A 16,995-nucleotide genomic window follows, 5' to 3' on the forward strand; every position below is an offset into this window, starting at 1 on the left:
AACAAAACACAGGTCTAGGTAGGGAAATGGGGGTTAACTAATATGAGATTCATGCTTTTTATGTTGGGAAGGGAAAAGTAAAGAGCTGAGTGGTTGATTTTTACAGGTTTCCACCCTTTCCATTGCAGACCAAACAGTTCACTCCTCATGCTATTACTTTTGAGTCTTCTGTTCCCAGAAGCAACATTTTGGTGAGCCTTTCTGTCTGCAGTATGAGAGTGGAAGCAAGAAATCCCATTCTGGTGATGGAAATCGTCACTAGATCCAGTCCTAAGTTTAGAAGCAGGTCCTGTGACAACCCAATCCTGGGCATGTTTATTAAGATACTCCACTACATTGAATGGACAATTGCACAAGCAGTTGGGCTTGTGACTGCAGCCTTACTTAAAACATCTCCTATCCAGTGAATGTATTCTAAGTTATGTAAATATAAGAAGTTGCTGAATGTATTTTCTTTTCACCTAGATTCCTGTGGCTCCAGCTGTGCCAGCTGTTAGTTTAGTTCCCCCAGCATTTCCTGTTACAATGCCTGTCCCCCCTCCTGGTTATAGTACAATTCCTCCACCTCCTTTCTTGAGAGCAAGCTTCAATCCTTCACAACCACCTCCTGGTAATCTACCATTTTAATAAATAATGCTTGTTGGTGAAGTAGAAATATGACCAACTGTAAAATAAGATGCAGGCTTTCGGGCTTCTAGTAATTGTCCTAAGTTTAACAGCAGTGATCTCTGTAGAGTTACTGCAGTCTGAGTCCATTGCTTTTAGTGAGCTTAAATTGGAGTAACTCTACACAGGATTGCAGTATAAGATTATTATGTTAACCTCTTGAGAAAATAATGTAATCAAGACTGACATTTTTTTAAAAAGTTTGTGGGGAATGGTTTTCTGTGATTGCCAATGAAGGTTTGGATATATATTTTGGGAAAAAACTAACAAGTATACCCTACATTGTATTCTAAAGAAAAACTTTTATAAAATGCCAGCCCAATGGCATCCTGCTCCATATATGTTACCCAAAACCTATGACAGTATTAATAGTAGTTGCTAAAAATGTGGTCTTACCAGGGTGGATTGTCTGTATTGTTAGTGATTATACCTAAAAACTGAATTATATTGGACTTGGATTCTTTGATTTAAATACAATATTTATAGTAATGTCCTTGGATTTAAAATATTGTTTATCAACTTAAACAGTTGCAAGGGAATAAGAAAGATTTTTGTTTCATATTAATTGTTGCAGCAAGACTAATTTTCTCTTAAGTATTAAAAAAGTCCCTACAGATAATAAATAGTGCATTTATACTGTGGGAACTAGGCATCCTGAGTAGAATTACACCTTAGTTTTGATTTTGATTCATTGTTCTTAATGCATGTTGCTCAAGTGCTTTGTTGTTGATTCGTTAAAACTGTCAAAATAAATTTACAAGCAAATATACAGAGAGATGTCTTGATACATGTTGAATTTGCTAGTTTTGTCTACTTGTAGTTATCTGTTTTTTCTAGGTTATATGCCACCTCCTGTTCCACCTCCAGTTCCACCTCCAGTTGTTCCACCTGTAGTCCCAACATGTAAGTTTGTTGCCATTCTTCACATTTTCCGTAAAGCAGTGTTAGACCAATGGTATGGAAAATGGGGTGCTATGTATTAACTTACGTTGGTTTTCGATTTATTAAATTTTAAAATTTTTCTGAGCTTCCTCTTTGTCAAAATATTGTATTCACATTACATTATAAAAGTTAAAAAAACATTACCTACATATGCAAAAACAGTGTTAGGAACAATTTTTTAAAAAGCACAGATACATAGCCAAAACCCAATTTAAAATAGCAGCACTCGACAAAGAGAGCAGTTTAAAAAATTGCAGTAGCCAGAAGCAACAATGAAAAAACAATATAAATAGACTAGACCAGCTAACCGAACCACAGGAATTTTTTTAATAGAATTTTTTGTTTCTTTGTTTTTAAAAAAGTCTCCAGTAAACACAGTAGACTTTGCCTGGTATCTCAGGGATAGCAAGGACAGTGTAAGCTGAACATCTGTCAGGAAAGAGTTCCATAACCAGAATGCAGTCACAGAAAACCCCTATGTATGCTCACCACTGACTGAACTTCCAAAGGTGGGTGTTAAAGAAGGGCTTCCACTGACAAGCTGACTTGACTGGCAGATTCATCAGTGTGATCCTGTATTCCCAGAATGTTTGTGGCTTTGTAGATTGAAGACTTTTTAAAAGCAGTTAGTTGACTGTGTTTTTCATATCTTTACAATACTTTTTTTTTTAAAAAAATTAATTTTTTAAACTCAGCCACGTAGGACATAATTTACCATCATACCGTCATCTTAAATCACACCTTTACAAACATCCACAAGTATATGGTGACATCAGTAAGAGTAATATTTGTAGCAAAATGGAAGGCAGAAAAATGTCCAGATCTGATGGAATGGAAGAATAAGCTTATATGAACGTGCGACAATGGCAAAAATAACATTTTATATACACAATAGGCCAATTTTAGAATTTCAGGAACAATGGGGAGTATTTTTGATTATATAGTTAAAAATTAAGAATAATAACAGATTATTATAATTAGATATGAAGACAGACAGAAATATATTTAAATAGAAGTGAAAAATTAAAAAATATATATAAGGAAGGTCTATATAGATATATGATTTAATTGATGACAATATCATCTAAATGATAGTAGTTTATTCATTACTTTTTTCTCTATATGATTTAGATGATGTGTATGTTTTAATGTATTATTTAGTTTACTGTGTAATTCAGTGCAGGAATTAAGTGGGTGTTACTGGAACTATGGATAAATATAATATGCTTTATAAATATAAAGGTTATGGTTGCAGCCCTGCATCTAGTTACTTATACACAGATTGGTAGGGCTTGTATCATGAATTGGGGAAATGAGCCAGTGGGAGCTTTTTCACAATCAGCAGTTCTTACACTAAACCTAAAGCTATTGCTTCACCTCAGTGGGAGTTTAAAACATAGTTTGGGAAGAACTCCTAATCTGAAAAAAAGTTAAAAAACCAATGTGTATGTTATGCATATGCATCTTTGGATTATGCACTGTGTTTTTAGTATAATAGAGAAATAGAACATTTTCTAGTTCATGAGAAAGTTGCCAATTATAAGGTCTACACTAAGTTATTATTAAAAATGAACTTTCTCATAGTTCTATGAACTTGCATTTGATATATGGCACAATTTGCCTTTCATTTACTACAGCATTGAATTTTGCAATACAAAGAAGTTCTTGCTGAACGTTCATTTTTTTCCCAGCTCTTGTACAGCCTTCACTACCAGTTGCTCAAGAGACAATGAAAGAGGTTCCTTTTAGCAGCCTTGTTCTACCAGTTGGCACTCTTTCTAGTAGTCTTACCACCTCAACTTTGTCTGCTGGAAGTGTTTTTACTCCTCTTTCAAGTAACAAGTCAGAATTGGATGAAAAAGGTTCACACCTTGCAGACCTTCAGATGTCATCTGGTGAAAACAGAGCTGGTAAGCAGTACTACAATAGAATGGTATCAAGCAGTGACATCATGCAAGCCTTGCATTGTTATTCTGAAAGGGTAGGTGTTAGAATGTAGCATCACAATTGGCAGCCCCACATATTGTAACTGTTGCTGGATTTTACCTCTTTAGAGTGAAGATGGGAGTTCAAATATGCCTTACCATTTTTACAAACCTTCCAGAAAATTGTGAATGCTACAAATTTTGCAGCAAACCTGTTTGGCAGTTGAACATACCTTGTTCTACACTCATGATCAGACCATGAGATGATCAAGGATATGCTCAGCTTGCATAGAGGAACTCAAGCAACTGCTAACCAAGTTTGTTAACTGCCCTGTGGTCAAAAGCCATCAAAGAATCAGCTGGCATGGGGTTCTTGTTTCCCAGCACTGCCTTATATCCTAGCCTTGTTGTGCTGGGACACAGGAAAGATTGGGGGCAGGGATCAGAAGGTGACTCATAGTGGATGGATCAGCTGGTAACAGGCTAATGATCCAGCACCCAAATCACTTCACAGAAAAATTGGAGATGCAGATCAGTTGGCATCTTATCTCTCCATTGCAGAAGGGAGAGGAGACAGAGATCATTTCTCTCTTTTTATTTTTTCCTGCAGTCTAAGATATCTGCTCAATTTCTCTGCAGCCCAAACCAACAGCATGGGGGGGGGGCAAGATGAAGGAAATCAATCTGTTTCTTCTGCCTCGAACAAAAAATTTAAGCTGCTGAGAACAGGAGTTGATCTCCTTTTCTATATAAATCAAGTTGACGGCTTGGGGCGAGGAGAATGGAAATCTGTTAGCGTTATGATCCCACCCCCAGAATTTGCTGCATCTCAGCAAGTCTGTAATGCAGCCCATTTTCCAGGATGGAGGATCAGAAGAATGGGGTTTCCAGCTGATCCCCACAATCACCTGGATGTTCAGCCTTCCAAAAATGTTATGCTTGGTACAGAGCAAAATTTCTCTAGCAAGAGATGAGAGATCAGCTGGGAGGCAGCTTCTCATGTCTGTAAATAGCCTTCTCCTGCATATAAACATGAACAGATTACAAATAGACTGCTGGTTAATCAGCTGCATGATTGTTACCAGCAAACAGGATGTGAATCAAGCCAGCAGGTGTTTAGGCGTCTCTACAGAGCAGAGCAGCTGACCCTTTCCCTTGACATGCAGGCTTTTACTGTGCGTGGAAGATTTCTTGTTTACATGATGTACTGCTTGAGTATTCCAGAGCAAGCAACAGATACATCATGTAGGGCTACTGTTCTTGTATGTTTTATCTCTAAGACCAAGAAGTATTCCACTTCTTTTCTGGAAGAGTAATGGAGTAGTGGTTTAGCATATCAGTAACTATCTTGTATAGAACATAGTTCCTACTGTTTTTCCAGTTTGGGCTGTTTTTCATATCTCATAACATTTTTCATTATTGTATCACAAGCCTTTTGTAGCTCACATTTTTAGGAATGTAGGGAATTTTATTCTTAAACCTTGGTTTTCCTTCAGATTTTTGGTTTCTGTTTTGGTTCTCTTTGTCTCCTTACCTAAAGCATCTAGAGATTAAATTATAAGTAGTTCTAAACTGTGTTCATTTCATGACCCAGTCTCAAGTTTTATAAGCTGTTTCTGTTTTTCTTTAAAAAGATACTATTCCAAATTGAAATGGGAAACCCAGCCATAGACATTGATCTCAATTTAATCTAACTCTGCTGTTGATCAGAGTTAAAGGTTTTCAGTTCTGATAGCAGCATTGAATAAGATTTTCTGGATTTTCCATGGAGTTACGACTATTAATACATAGCAAAAACTTGAGGAAGGATTTATTTGGATGTGCTAGACTCACATGATGGTGTTCTGGTGACAGTTTATTTTTGTTAAATTTGCAGTGCATGTATGCTTTTCCATGTCTTTAGCACTATAAATAGCCTTTTAAAAATCTAGCTGTTTAGTATTAGGTTCACGTCTGCTAACAAATTTTTGTTTTTGCATTTCAGTTCTAGATGATGTTTCAAGCAGTTCTGGACTTATTGGGGGACTACAACCGCCCAGTGTCTCATCCAGCTCTGGGCTTGTGGGTGGAGTGCAACCACCTAGTGTCTCAAGTAGCTCAGGGCTTGCTCAGCCTAGTGTCACAAGCAGCTCTGGACTTTTGACAAGAGTGCAGCCACCTAGTGCTTCAGGCAGCTCTGGGCTTCTGACTGGTATTCAGCCACCCAGTGTCTCAAGCAGCTCTGGACTTCTTACAGGACTCCAGCCCATGAGTGTCTCAAGCAGCTCTAGCCTTCTCATGGGACTTCAACCACCCATCGTGTCAAGTAGCTCTGGACTTTTGACAGGAGTTCAGCCACCCATAGTGTCAAGTAGTTCTGGGCTGTTGACAGCACTCCAGCCACCCATTGTGTCAAGTAACACAGGGATTTTGGGATTGCCACCACCAATGGTCTCAAGTAGTTCTGGACTATTAGGTGTACCACCACCAAATATTTCAAGTGGTTCTGGACTTATAGGGCTACAGCCACACACTGGGATTCAGAGCATACCCCATTTAACTATTGCAAGTCAAAGGTTGCCTGGAATGCCTCTTGTAGATATCCGCCCAGGACTAATGCCACAGCCACATGGGCCAAGATTTCCACTAATACAACCTGGAATGCCACCACAGCGTAGTATTCCTCCTCCAGCAATCCTTGACCCATCACTTCCTCCCCCACCTAGAGCTCCATTCCTTCCAGGAGATCTTTTTAATCAGACAGAGAGGCCTTTTGGAACTTCTGGTAGACAAAGTGTTGATAACATTTCTAATCCAGATAAAAGGTTGCCACTTGGAGATGACAGCATTCAGCAGGAAGGAGATAGGGATTATCGCTTTCCTCCCATGGAAAATAGAGAGAATCTTAATCGGCCATCTTCAGGGGACATTAGGGATTCTATTGGACGGCCACCACTAGATCCAAGAGAGTGTCTAGGAAGACCTCCAGTAGATGGAAGAGATCATCTTGCCAGGCCACACATAGATTTAAGAGAGAACTTTGCAAGGCCAGGTATGGATACTCTTAGCCGGAGAGAGCATTTTGCTTACAATTCAGATAAGCATTGGGGACAAAGAGGAGATTATGATGAAAGAGAGCATCATGCTTTTCCTGCATATGGCGGTCTTAAAAGCTTCCAGGAAGATCGAGAGAGATATCGACAAACAAACTACAGATTTGAAACTCGAAGTGGCCCTAGCTGGAATAGGGGCCTGGAGCAAGATTCACACAGAGACTTTGATGACCGCCGTAGACCCTGGGAAAGGCAAAGGGACAGGGATGACAGAGATTTTAATTTTGGTAGAGAAATCAATGGAAACAGATTTGGGAGAGAGAGATTACAGAGTAACTGGATACCCCCTCCACACCCAAGAGCATTTGAATATTTTGAAGGGGGCATTTCTCAACCAAAAGCTGACAGTGTGCCCCAAGTTAATGGTGAAAACGCAGAGACAGAGAGCCAGCCACCTGATGTGGAGCCACAGGATGAATCGGAACTTTATGAAAAGCTGGCAACTTCAAGTGACTTAAAAAAAGAGAAGAGTGACACAGAAGCTGAATTAGAAAGTGAACCAGTGGTAGAAAGCACAGAAACTGAGGGGACATAATCATCACTCAGTAGGTAAAAAGATACCTTTTGTAAAGTTGTCATCTCTCTCTGTAATAGGTGAATGGCTGACTGGACCTTAGTAGTTCACTTTTGTCTGCCAGAATTAAGTTAATCTAATGTTCATGTTCATCTTTCACTTAAGTAGCTGTACAACTGACTTGTATAGAATATTGTTCTTAATTTGAACATGGTAGGTAAACTTTTCTTTCTTTTTAAAATTTTCTGATAAAATGCAAAGTTCCCCCACTTGCTTTTACTTCACGAGGATAAATAACAGCTTGTCAAACAAAGACTTCCTATGGAAGAAATGAAAGTTTTAGATTGCTATTAGGTTGGCCATGGAAATTGTTATACTTGAAAACAGGTGCTGGTGTATCTTGTTCAGGTTTTTAGGCTACTGCAGATTTTTAAAACATAGGCAGAGCTGTGATGTATGTTCCTGCAGTTTGGCAAAAGGAGCATAAATAATACAGAGATGGGGTGTTCTTGAAATGTCTGCATTCTAGTCTCTGTTTCTTAAAAGTAAGTGTTCGTGATTGTTTCTCATACTGCAGTGGGTAAAAAAAATTGCAAATTAACATACGTTTTAATGTTTTTTTTTAGATGCCAATAAAGCATTATTTGTTTGATAAGCATTCTAGGCATTGTATTTTTTATATACAATCTATAAAATTCTGGATGAACTGTGCTTTACTAATTGTTGCAAAAGGTTAATAGTACCCTTGTAAGACCAGTGCAACAATTAAATGTGCTACAAAAAGCATATGCCTTTCTACTAAAAAAATCATGGAATCACATTAGTTTGTGTATAACATTATGTATGTAAATATTTGTGTAAAACTGTATGTAGATACCGCTGTTTCTGTGTGTGATAGTGTATGTGCACGCACTCACAGAATAATGTAGACAGTTAAATAAAACTGAAATGGAATTAGGTTATAAAATGAAAATTTGTCTTTGACATTCTTTAGGTAGTAACAAATAATACAAACTGATGGGACAGGTTAAATTAACATTTGCTCTTCTAAATTCATTACTTTGAAAAGTGAAGTCTGGAACAGTTAGATGGTGGGATTAAAGTGTGGATATGTATTGAAGCAAAAATTTAAGCAAATGTTTGAATTGTCCTTTTTTGTAATACTTTTGGTGTTCTGGATAGAAAGTCATAGAATTAAAATACTTTGTGCTTACATGTTTGCAGTGAATATCTGACATCAACAGTTGTTGCGCAGACATATTTAGCCTCTGTAAAAAAAAAAAATCGCAAAGATAGCAAGCCCTCTCTAGATAGTTTGAACTAGAGCTAGGTTACTGAGATGAATAAGCAACCTATGTGGATAATTAACGCTGTCCTGTTCATTTGTTTTTGTATTTTATTTGGTTTAAACTAGGCTGGAAAGATCCCAGTGCCTGCTTGCTCTCTAAAGTTTTGATGCTGGCACCTAGAAATTCATATTTACTGGAATCCCGTTTCTTACATAAATATAATGCTCCCTTAAAGTGTAGTGCTGTGCACTAGGAATGGAATGTATTTTTCAGGACATGATATTTGATGAATAGTGAAGAGGTTGGCCTTATGTAGCCATTTGTTCCCTTCTCTTTTTAAAAGTTTCTAAAATTTCAATGTGTATTAGGCATCTTCTCAATGCGTTTGGCTAAGATAATCTAGCAGGCTATGTGCTATGATGTGTAAGATCTTATACACAGAAAAGAGCTTTTAATTCAAAGAGAGCAAGTTTGATCTTTGTTATTAAAATGCTAATTTGTCAGGTTTTATAGTATTCATTTTTTTCATAAGATGATAAAATATATGAAAGCTGCAAAGAAGGTAGTGATTAACTGTAAACCATAGTAATACACCATTATCTTTTAATTGCAGTGAAATTTATTATATTGGAAGGAGCCCCCCTCCTGTTTTAAATTAATGACTGCATTTGAAAACATTGTTCCTACTACATTGTCTGTTGATATTCATTAAATAATAAATGCCATAGGTGGTTAGAATGTTTCTGGTTAGTTCTGTTTACAAATTTAAAGATCATCTTCAAATTGGAGCATTGCTATGTAATCTGATCACTGCTGTTTATACAACAGTGATGCAACATGCATAAATCTGAGTTTTTATGTGGTAAAATGAAATAATAGTTGGATTTCATTTGGAAGTGGCAGAAGAACCCACTCTTCATGAAAGAGATTGTTAAATATTCTAGCAAATAGAGATACAGAGTTCTATAACATGTTTGTTGGGTTGCATTCTTGCTATAAAGTTTGGCCTGAGTGTTTAGCTGAATCACGCTATTCCACAGGTCTTTAAAACTTGAAGTGCTGCTGTTGCTAATGTCACCATTGTTGGTATCACTACTTTGTAAAAGAGAATCTAGTTATTGTGCTTAATTTTTCAAACCTTGTTCAATAATACTACTTCAGACATAGTTAGATCCCTAACACCTTTCCACAAAGAAGTCATCTTCCATGAAAAGCAAGCCTGCCAGAGCAAAAGGGAGTCAGTGGATTCAGCCCATTGATATGTGTTCCTTGATGTTCAGTGACTCATGAACAAAGCAGATAGTAGTATAGTTTCTTGTACTTTGTCAGCTGTAAACAATGGAGTTTTCTACTGTTAGGTTTATTATAGTTTCTTGTCCTTTTTCAGCCGTAAATAATAGAGTTTTCTACTGTTTCTACTGTTCATTATAGGTCAACTGAGCTGTTAAGACAAGACTTGAAAGTGTAGCATCCAAGTTTGCTATCTGAGATGGACAGGATATGTTTTGTTCCTTGTGAAACAAGAACTTGATAGCTTTAATGTATGATTGATAGTCATAAAGCTTTAATCAACTAAAGCTTTAATATCTGACAAAAATAGTTTCTCAGTTATTTGGTGAGATTTAGGGATGTGTACTCTATACCTTTCTATCTCTTCTCTGTCCTGATTTTGAGGAGGAAAACATTCTAACTTGTACTCAGATGTAAAGGATATCATACTTTTTAAGATGGAACCACTAAGCATTTTCATCTAACAAGAAGTGCAAATAGCCATAGCAGTTAACAATGTTCAAATCAGCAACCATCAGTTTTTAAACAGTTTTTTTCCCACAGATATATATCTGTGGATCTGATACGTTTTAATAGGGAATATATTAAAACATTCCAAAATGGTACAAAAGAAATAAAGTATACGCATTTGTTTAATAGATCGACTAAGCTACTAAATTTTAATTGACTAACAACCTTGCATGAAATTTAATTGCATTTTATTGTTACTTCATTTTGCTATTTCAAGAGAAGGTAGTTCACCTTGACCATGAATATGTGTTAGAAATAATAGTGCATGGAATGTTTTGCAGTTGTTTGGAAAAATAAATTGACAATCTTCAAAAAGTAAATGTTATTATTCAAATATAAATGATCTACCTTTATTAACTGTTTGAATGTATATAAATATTCACTGCCATTTTATTTTACTGCAATTCAAAACAAATTTTCAGTGTTCCTAATTCGTATGAAATCACAAGTACTTGTATTTGGCACCTTCACCAGAAATCTACATTTTGAAAGTCAAAAACAATTCTAAAACGTTTGTTTCAAAACATGACAAAAGTATGTCACCTGTAGCGCCTATCCATTAATCCTGATATATATGTGCCTTTATTTTTGTTTCCTAGTATGAAATAAAAAGGTGTTACAGCCAAATTTTATAATGCTTACTCACATTAAATTATGTGGGACTTGATCCCAAGTAAGCGTGCGTAGGATTACTTTTGTTTCCTAGTATGAAATAAAAAGGTGTTACAGCCAAATTTTATAATGCTTACTCACATTAAATTATGTGGGACTTGATCCCAAGTAAGCGTGTGTAGGATTACAGTCTTACTTGCATATAATGAAGTTGATGATTGCTTGTTTTTTACTTCGACTTGCTTAACCTTATTGATGTGATAGAGTTGGCATACTCTTGCAACTCTTTAAAATTGATTCTCTATTTGTTCAGAGGTGGTATTACGAAGGTGATGCTTTGATGTGACTGTGTCTGTAGTGTTTCTCAAGTGAGAAATAACTTTGGGGTGGTTAGCTTCTCACACCATGATTCCTAAAACGTTGAAAGCTGTGTTACTTCCTTTATCACCTTTATCTTATTTAGTCCTGATTTCATTTCTTCCTTTAGTATATCTACCTCTTTTAAATGCAGTACAGGATTTGCAGATACAAGATTACAGTTTATATGAAAATGCATGAAAGAGCCCTTAGACTTAATACAAAGATAAAATTGTATTTATTCACCCATGATAACTGAACATGTCTCACTTAACACAAATTGAATTCTTTACCCTTTTTCCTCAGTTAATTACCTTACAATACTTTTTAAAAGTCCAGCACTGTAATATTTTACAGCTTTGTAAGACATGACCAGTCTTACAGCTGTTTTGCCATTTTTCTTTAGACATGATAACTCTCTTGATAGCACCTAAGAACCTAATCACATAGCGGGTTTCCATAACGCTGGAGGAATTATCTCAGAATGTTATGTTAACCTGTAGGAAAAACGTGTGAACTGACACTACTTTATATTTAAATGTTGCATTTCTTTTGTAACGATTCAGTACTTTATTCAACCACAAAGTGCAGGATTGGATTCTTCTTGTGACATGGATGGATGGAAACTTCAGTTTCAAAGCTAAAAGTCAAAGCCAGTTTAACATGGATGTGATTTATTGCATTTACCTTCCTACCACCTGTCATATTGCAGACTTCAGAGAGATGGTTAGAGCAGCCATGGAGAATGTTGATCATGACATGAGAACAGACTCAGGCAGGGGAAAGAACAGTATGCACTGGATACACCTGATCTAGGACTAACATGACCATTGCCTTCTTGGAACACAGAAGGAGGATTGCCTACCAGAACTTTTTGTTCCAAAGAATATAAGAGTGCTGCTGTTTGTAGGTGTTGCTGCATCCCCACAAAATCACACTTGATGACAAGATGGTGCACACAGAGAAAGAATGCTACTGTTACTTGACACATTACTGATCTATACAGTGGATTAAAGGGATTTTTGCTTTTTTCAGCAATGATAGTAAACATAACTCAATAGTATGCGCCAGATATACCTGTTCACAAGGCAATACATCTTTACCTTTAGCCAAGCCCTTCGTAATTTGAACAGGAGGAGAATTTGAAAGGCTTGGTAATTTAGATTTACAATTATAAGCTGTATGAAAGTTAGAAACGTATGTCAACATATTTGCATCAATGTTGCAATTCAATGTAATGAATTGCCCCTAATGTTACAATTTGTGCTTTTGCTAATGGTCACTGGGATATTTTTTAAAATGCATGCATAGTTGAAATGAATGAGCACATATGGGCTTTGTATATACCAGTCTGATGAAGGTAGCTGGACTATTGGTTTTGAACATGTGAAACCCAAGTTCAAATGCCTGTTTGACTGTAAAGTTTATCAGGTAGCCTTGGGAAAGCCACTCAGGATAACCAACCTCAGAGCTGTTACAGGGCTAAAATGCTGCTCTGATGTTGGAGGGAAAGTGGTCTAAAAATTTAACAAAATCTCTCAAGCATATTAGTTTATGTAATAATACATATCAATATGTGGGAAGGGGGTGTCTTTTGAGCTTTTTCACATTAGACTGGATTCAGAAAAAGGATAATTAGTACACGAATTCTTAAGTATGTTGTAGCACTAATTATCTTTGTTTAAGAATCGTTTTAATGTAATAAATATTAAAGGCTTTTAGCTTCCATGCAGTTGAACATAGCTCAGCTTTCTTTATGTAGGGTGGAAGATCATTTCATATTTAGTTTTGGTGATAACTGGCAGCCTTTTAAAAATTCCTCATTTTGGTTAGCCTTTTTATTTTGATTGTTGCTGTTGGTATGTATATTTCTGAAGTTAGTGCTATTTACATAGTGCCCTAAAAACAGAAATTTTGGCTACCAATTGTGTAGTTGTGGCTACCAATAAAAACATCAGGACTGTTTTCCAGTAGCTGATGAGAAGAAGAATTTGAAGAACATGACCTCTTTCCATTCCATGGCCTGGAATGTTGTATCCATAGAGTAAACTCTGCAAAATCTACTTCCATGTAAAAGTAAGCAAAATGTATCGTAAAACTACTCAGTAGTGAAATTGTTGCACCTAAATTTCCAGCACTTAATTCCTATAATATTTTCAGGGTCTTAGATGAATTAAGGTCTTGAGTTTTGAATCCTGTTTGCCTATAGATGTGGGAGCTCTGATCTTTACAGAGACTTCATATTGCATACTTTAAACTTGGAGTGGGCCCACTTACAAAAACATTAAAATGTAGTGACCTGTATAATTGAACAAGGATGTATAGAGTTCTTACTTGGACACTTTCCTCAGTCAAACCACATCTCTTCAGTTGTCATAACAGTTTTCAGAACCCTTTACTCTTTAGGACCAGTTATTATCTAGCAGGAGTTTCTGCTTTTACATGCAGATTGGAGACTGTAAAACTTTTCCCCAGTACTGTTCAAGTAAAACAGCTGCTCACATCAGATCAGTCTCTGAAAATACAAAATATGTAATATGTACCTGCCGCTCTCAGCTGGTCCTGACACTAACTTCCTACTCACTCCACTAACAGCGTAAGACTCAAGTTCCAACATTATGCTGTGTTCTGTCTAGCAGGGGGAAGGGTATATCAACACAATTGTGACTTCATTAAGCTGCCCTAGTAGTTTAATATTCATTATATAAAGGTATTTGTGTGCCTGCCTGAGTGTATACCTCTGAAATCTTGAAAGTTGGAATAAACAAAAAGCTTGCTCTTCAATATTCATATGACTCTTAGTGTCTAGTTCTGACTAATATTGAAGACAATAATTATTCAACCTGATGATAGTATGTTCTTGAACATACTTTTATTTGTGAAACTTTTTACACCAAAGGCAGTGATTAACTACTTACCTCTGTGCCTCTCAGTTTGGGGTAACATAATTACTTACAAGATGACAAGGAAGCCTTGCTAAAAGTACAGTGGCTTATTAAGGACCATATTGTAATGAATAGTGGTCAAGGAAGAAGCACAGGAATGCATAATTAAGTTCACATCTTTCAAAATTCCAAGTAACTTGTTTATCATAAGAGTATACTTGGACACATTTTTCCTTAATTTTATCATAGACTAGATGGAAGAGGAGATTGACCTCTCCAATGGGGAATATAAACTAAAACCATTTTTGGTGATATGCTGTGGGTAGATATGCAAAAATTAACTCTTGATACCATACGTTGAGTTCTTTGGTGGTTACAAGAATTCTGTCACATTGTGCAGTGTAATAATCATTAAGTCTTTCTGAGAAGAAGGTACAATCTTTATACAGTGCACGAGTTTCTGTTAGTCTCTCTTAGCTCTCTTCTGTCATACGTTTTTGCCTTTCCTACCACTGTGGTCACTACAGCATACATTTGTCCTTAATTTGTCTCAACAACAAAATTATGGAAGGAAAAAGGATGGAGAGGGTATGTAGAGTTACTGGCCAGCCCTTTCCACATACTGTTGTAGAAAATTTCCCCATGTTTGTTTGTTTATTTAAAAAATTCATACCCTGCCTTTTTACCCCATCAGGGCCACCAGTGTGGCTAACAGTTAAATCAAACATCATAAAAACAGTAAGTAAAATACAGGGCAAGAGAGAGGGATCATTGAGGGAAAGACAAACAAAAAAGTCTTCACCCACTGGCAGAAGACAATGACGGACAAATTTCTCTGAAGACAGAATTCCACAGTTTTTGGTGTCATGTCTGAGAAGGCTATCTCCTAGATTGCCTCTTGTCTGTCACAAGAAAGTGGGGCACTCAGAGCAGATCCGTGGAAGATGAGCGTAGCAGTCCTGTAGGTTTGTTGAGGAAGAAGACAGTCCTTCAGGTATTGTGGTTCTGAGCTGTATAAGGTTTTAAATGTCAGTAGTAGCACCTTGTATTGGTTCCAGAAACAAACTGGAAGCCAGTGTGAATGGGCAAAGATATGACCCAATCCAGTCAACATCCTGCAACATTCTGTACCAGTTGAAGTTTCAGAACATTTTTCAAGGCAGCCTCACATACAGCTCATTGCAGTAATCTGATCTGGATATTACCAGAGCGTGTAAAACAGTGACCAGATCTTTTCTGCCCAGGAAAGGCCACAGCTGACTAACTGGTCAAAACTGGTAAAAGGAGCTCCTAGCCATAGCTGCCACCTGCTTATCCAGCAGTAGGCCCAGGCTAAAATATTTCTGTTCACCCAGGCTTTTAATAAATGGGTTGATCTTTTAACACTTTTAATCTGGAAACTATTTTAAGTTGTTTTTTTACTCTGTCTTTTTATGCTAGGTTGGATTTTTAATGCTAGATTTCAGTTAATTTCCATAGTCCTCTGAGTTTTTCTCTTAATAAGGAGGTTGTTCTGTAGGAAGGTAATTACCTGCAGTAAATATTTCAAAGCTCCAAGACTCCCAAGGGTGTTTTTCTTCTTAAATCAGTGATGCTCAGTGGCGTGGGAGCCGCATGTGGCTCTTTGACATGTGACCTGTAACTATTCTGAATACTGCTGTCCAATATGTAACCTGCTGTATGTTCCAGGGAAGCAGATAAGGTCATTGCCTACTGGAGCCTGTGGTTGGCAGATGGTTTTCACCTTGAAATAACCACTGCTAGAGGATGGTAAGCTATGGGCCTCTTTATGTTGTGGGCCTTATACAAGGAATAGAAGTAAAGGGACTATCCTCTACCAACCCTTCCTTCTCCTCAGCCAGTGTGCTCTCAGCTGCTGAGCAACTGCCAGAAGGAGAGCATGTGGACTGCAGTAAAAACACCACAACCATAGCAAGTCACCCAGGAAAAGAACAAGCTGGCCATAGTGGGGAGGGGAGTAGCTTTATTCCATTTTCTCCATGCCAAGCTTTTTTTCCTCTTGGCACTTTGGCAGTGTCACTCTTTTTATGAACTTTATTTAAAAGAGAACAAAGGCATTTGAAAGTGCATAAAAGATCTTGAACAGAATAATAGGCTTAAGCTACAGCAAATATATATATATGTAACGACATAGCTAAATTTCATAATATTACTCATCTCCCTCTTCTCAATTACTTATACCCAAAGTTTTGTACTCAACATTCTATATTCAATCATATACATCACATAAAATCATGGCAGTATCACTCTTGTCTCATTCTTCATGCTGGGAAGAGTGTGAGAAGGCAGGGGTAGGGAATTAAAGGATGCTGCGGGGACCTGCTTTTGAGTCAGCCAGCAGTGCACTGGCTTGGAATCTCCCTTCAGAACATTCATGGCCTGACCCAAGGAAGCTCCTGCTGTGGGAAGCCTGAGTATCCTTTTACTGCCATCTCTGCCTTCTGGCTCTCTTCCCATCATGAGGAAGAAGAGAATGATATAGCTGCTGGCCAGATCTGAGTGAGCAGAGTCTTCAGAGAAAAAAAACAATTAGTCTTCAATCCTGTGTACACTTATCTGAGAGTAAGTCCCATTGAACAAAATGGGAATTTTGAGTAAGATTGCACTTTGCATAAAGATTACACTGATGGTGTTTTCATAGTCCCTGTGTTGGGGAAGTTGGTGGCTTCACGTGGCATTCAACCCTATCCTGGGTGATGAAGAGGAAATGGAAAGATAAGAGAAGCTATTTAGAAACAATTTCATCATTAATATGAACCCAAGATAAAAATAAGTTTATTTTTAAAACATAACTTGACCTTGATTACATCAATGTTGTGGTGATACAGGGCTTCTTTTGTACTGGATCAACAAATGCTGCGGACTGAAGGAATGGGGCACACCTTTGTTGAA

At 37.1% G+C, this 16,995-nt stretch overlaps 1 protein-coding gene across 3 annotated transcripts in view; it reads left to right on the top strand.

Moving 5' to 3' along the window:
* Positions 1-16,995, top strand: part of SCAF8 (SR-related CTD associated factor 8) — a 122,168-nt gene that overhangs the window by 58,035 nt on the left and 47,138 nt on the right. For 2 of the 3 annotated variants that reach the window (XM_055004009.1, XM_054969838.1), the window contains exons 17-20: positions 466-610; positions 1,504-1,569; positions 3,300-3,518; positions 5,518-8,112. In XM_055004009.1, the coding sequence (XP_054859984.1) occupies positions 466-610; positions 1,504-1,569; positions 3,300-3,518; positions 5,518-7,160 (2,073 nt within the window). In that variant the 3' untranslated portion in view covers positions 7,161-8,112. Of the gene's footprint in view, positions 1-465; positions 611-1,503; positions 1,570-3,299; positions 3,519-5,517; positions 8,113-16,995 lie in introns of those variants that run through there. The other variant, XM_054969837.1, reaches the window with a different exon arrangement.

This window comes from Eublepharis macularius, chromosome 1 (genome assembly GCF_028583425.1).
Source record: "Eublepharis macularius isolate TG4126 chromosome 1, MPM_Emac_v1.0, whole genome shotgun sequence".
NCBI lineage: Eukaryota > Metazoa > Chordata > Lepidosauria > Squamata > Eublepharidae > Eublepharis > Eublepharis macularius.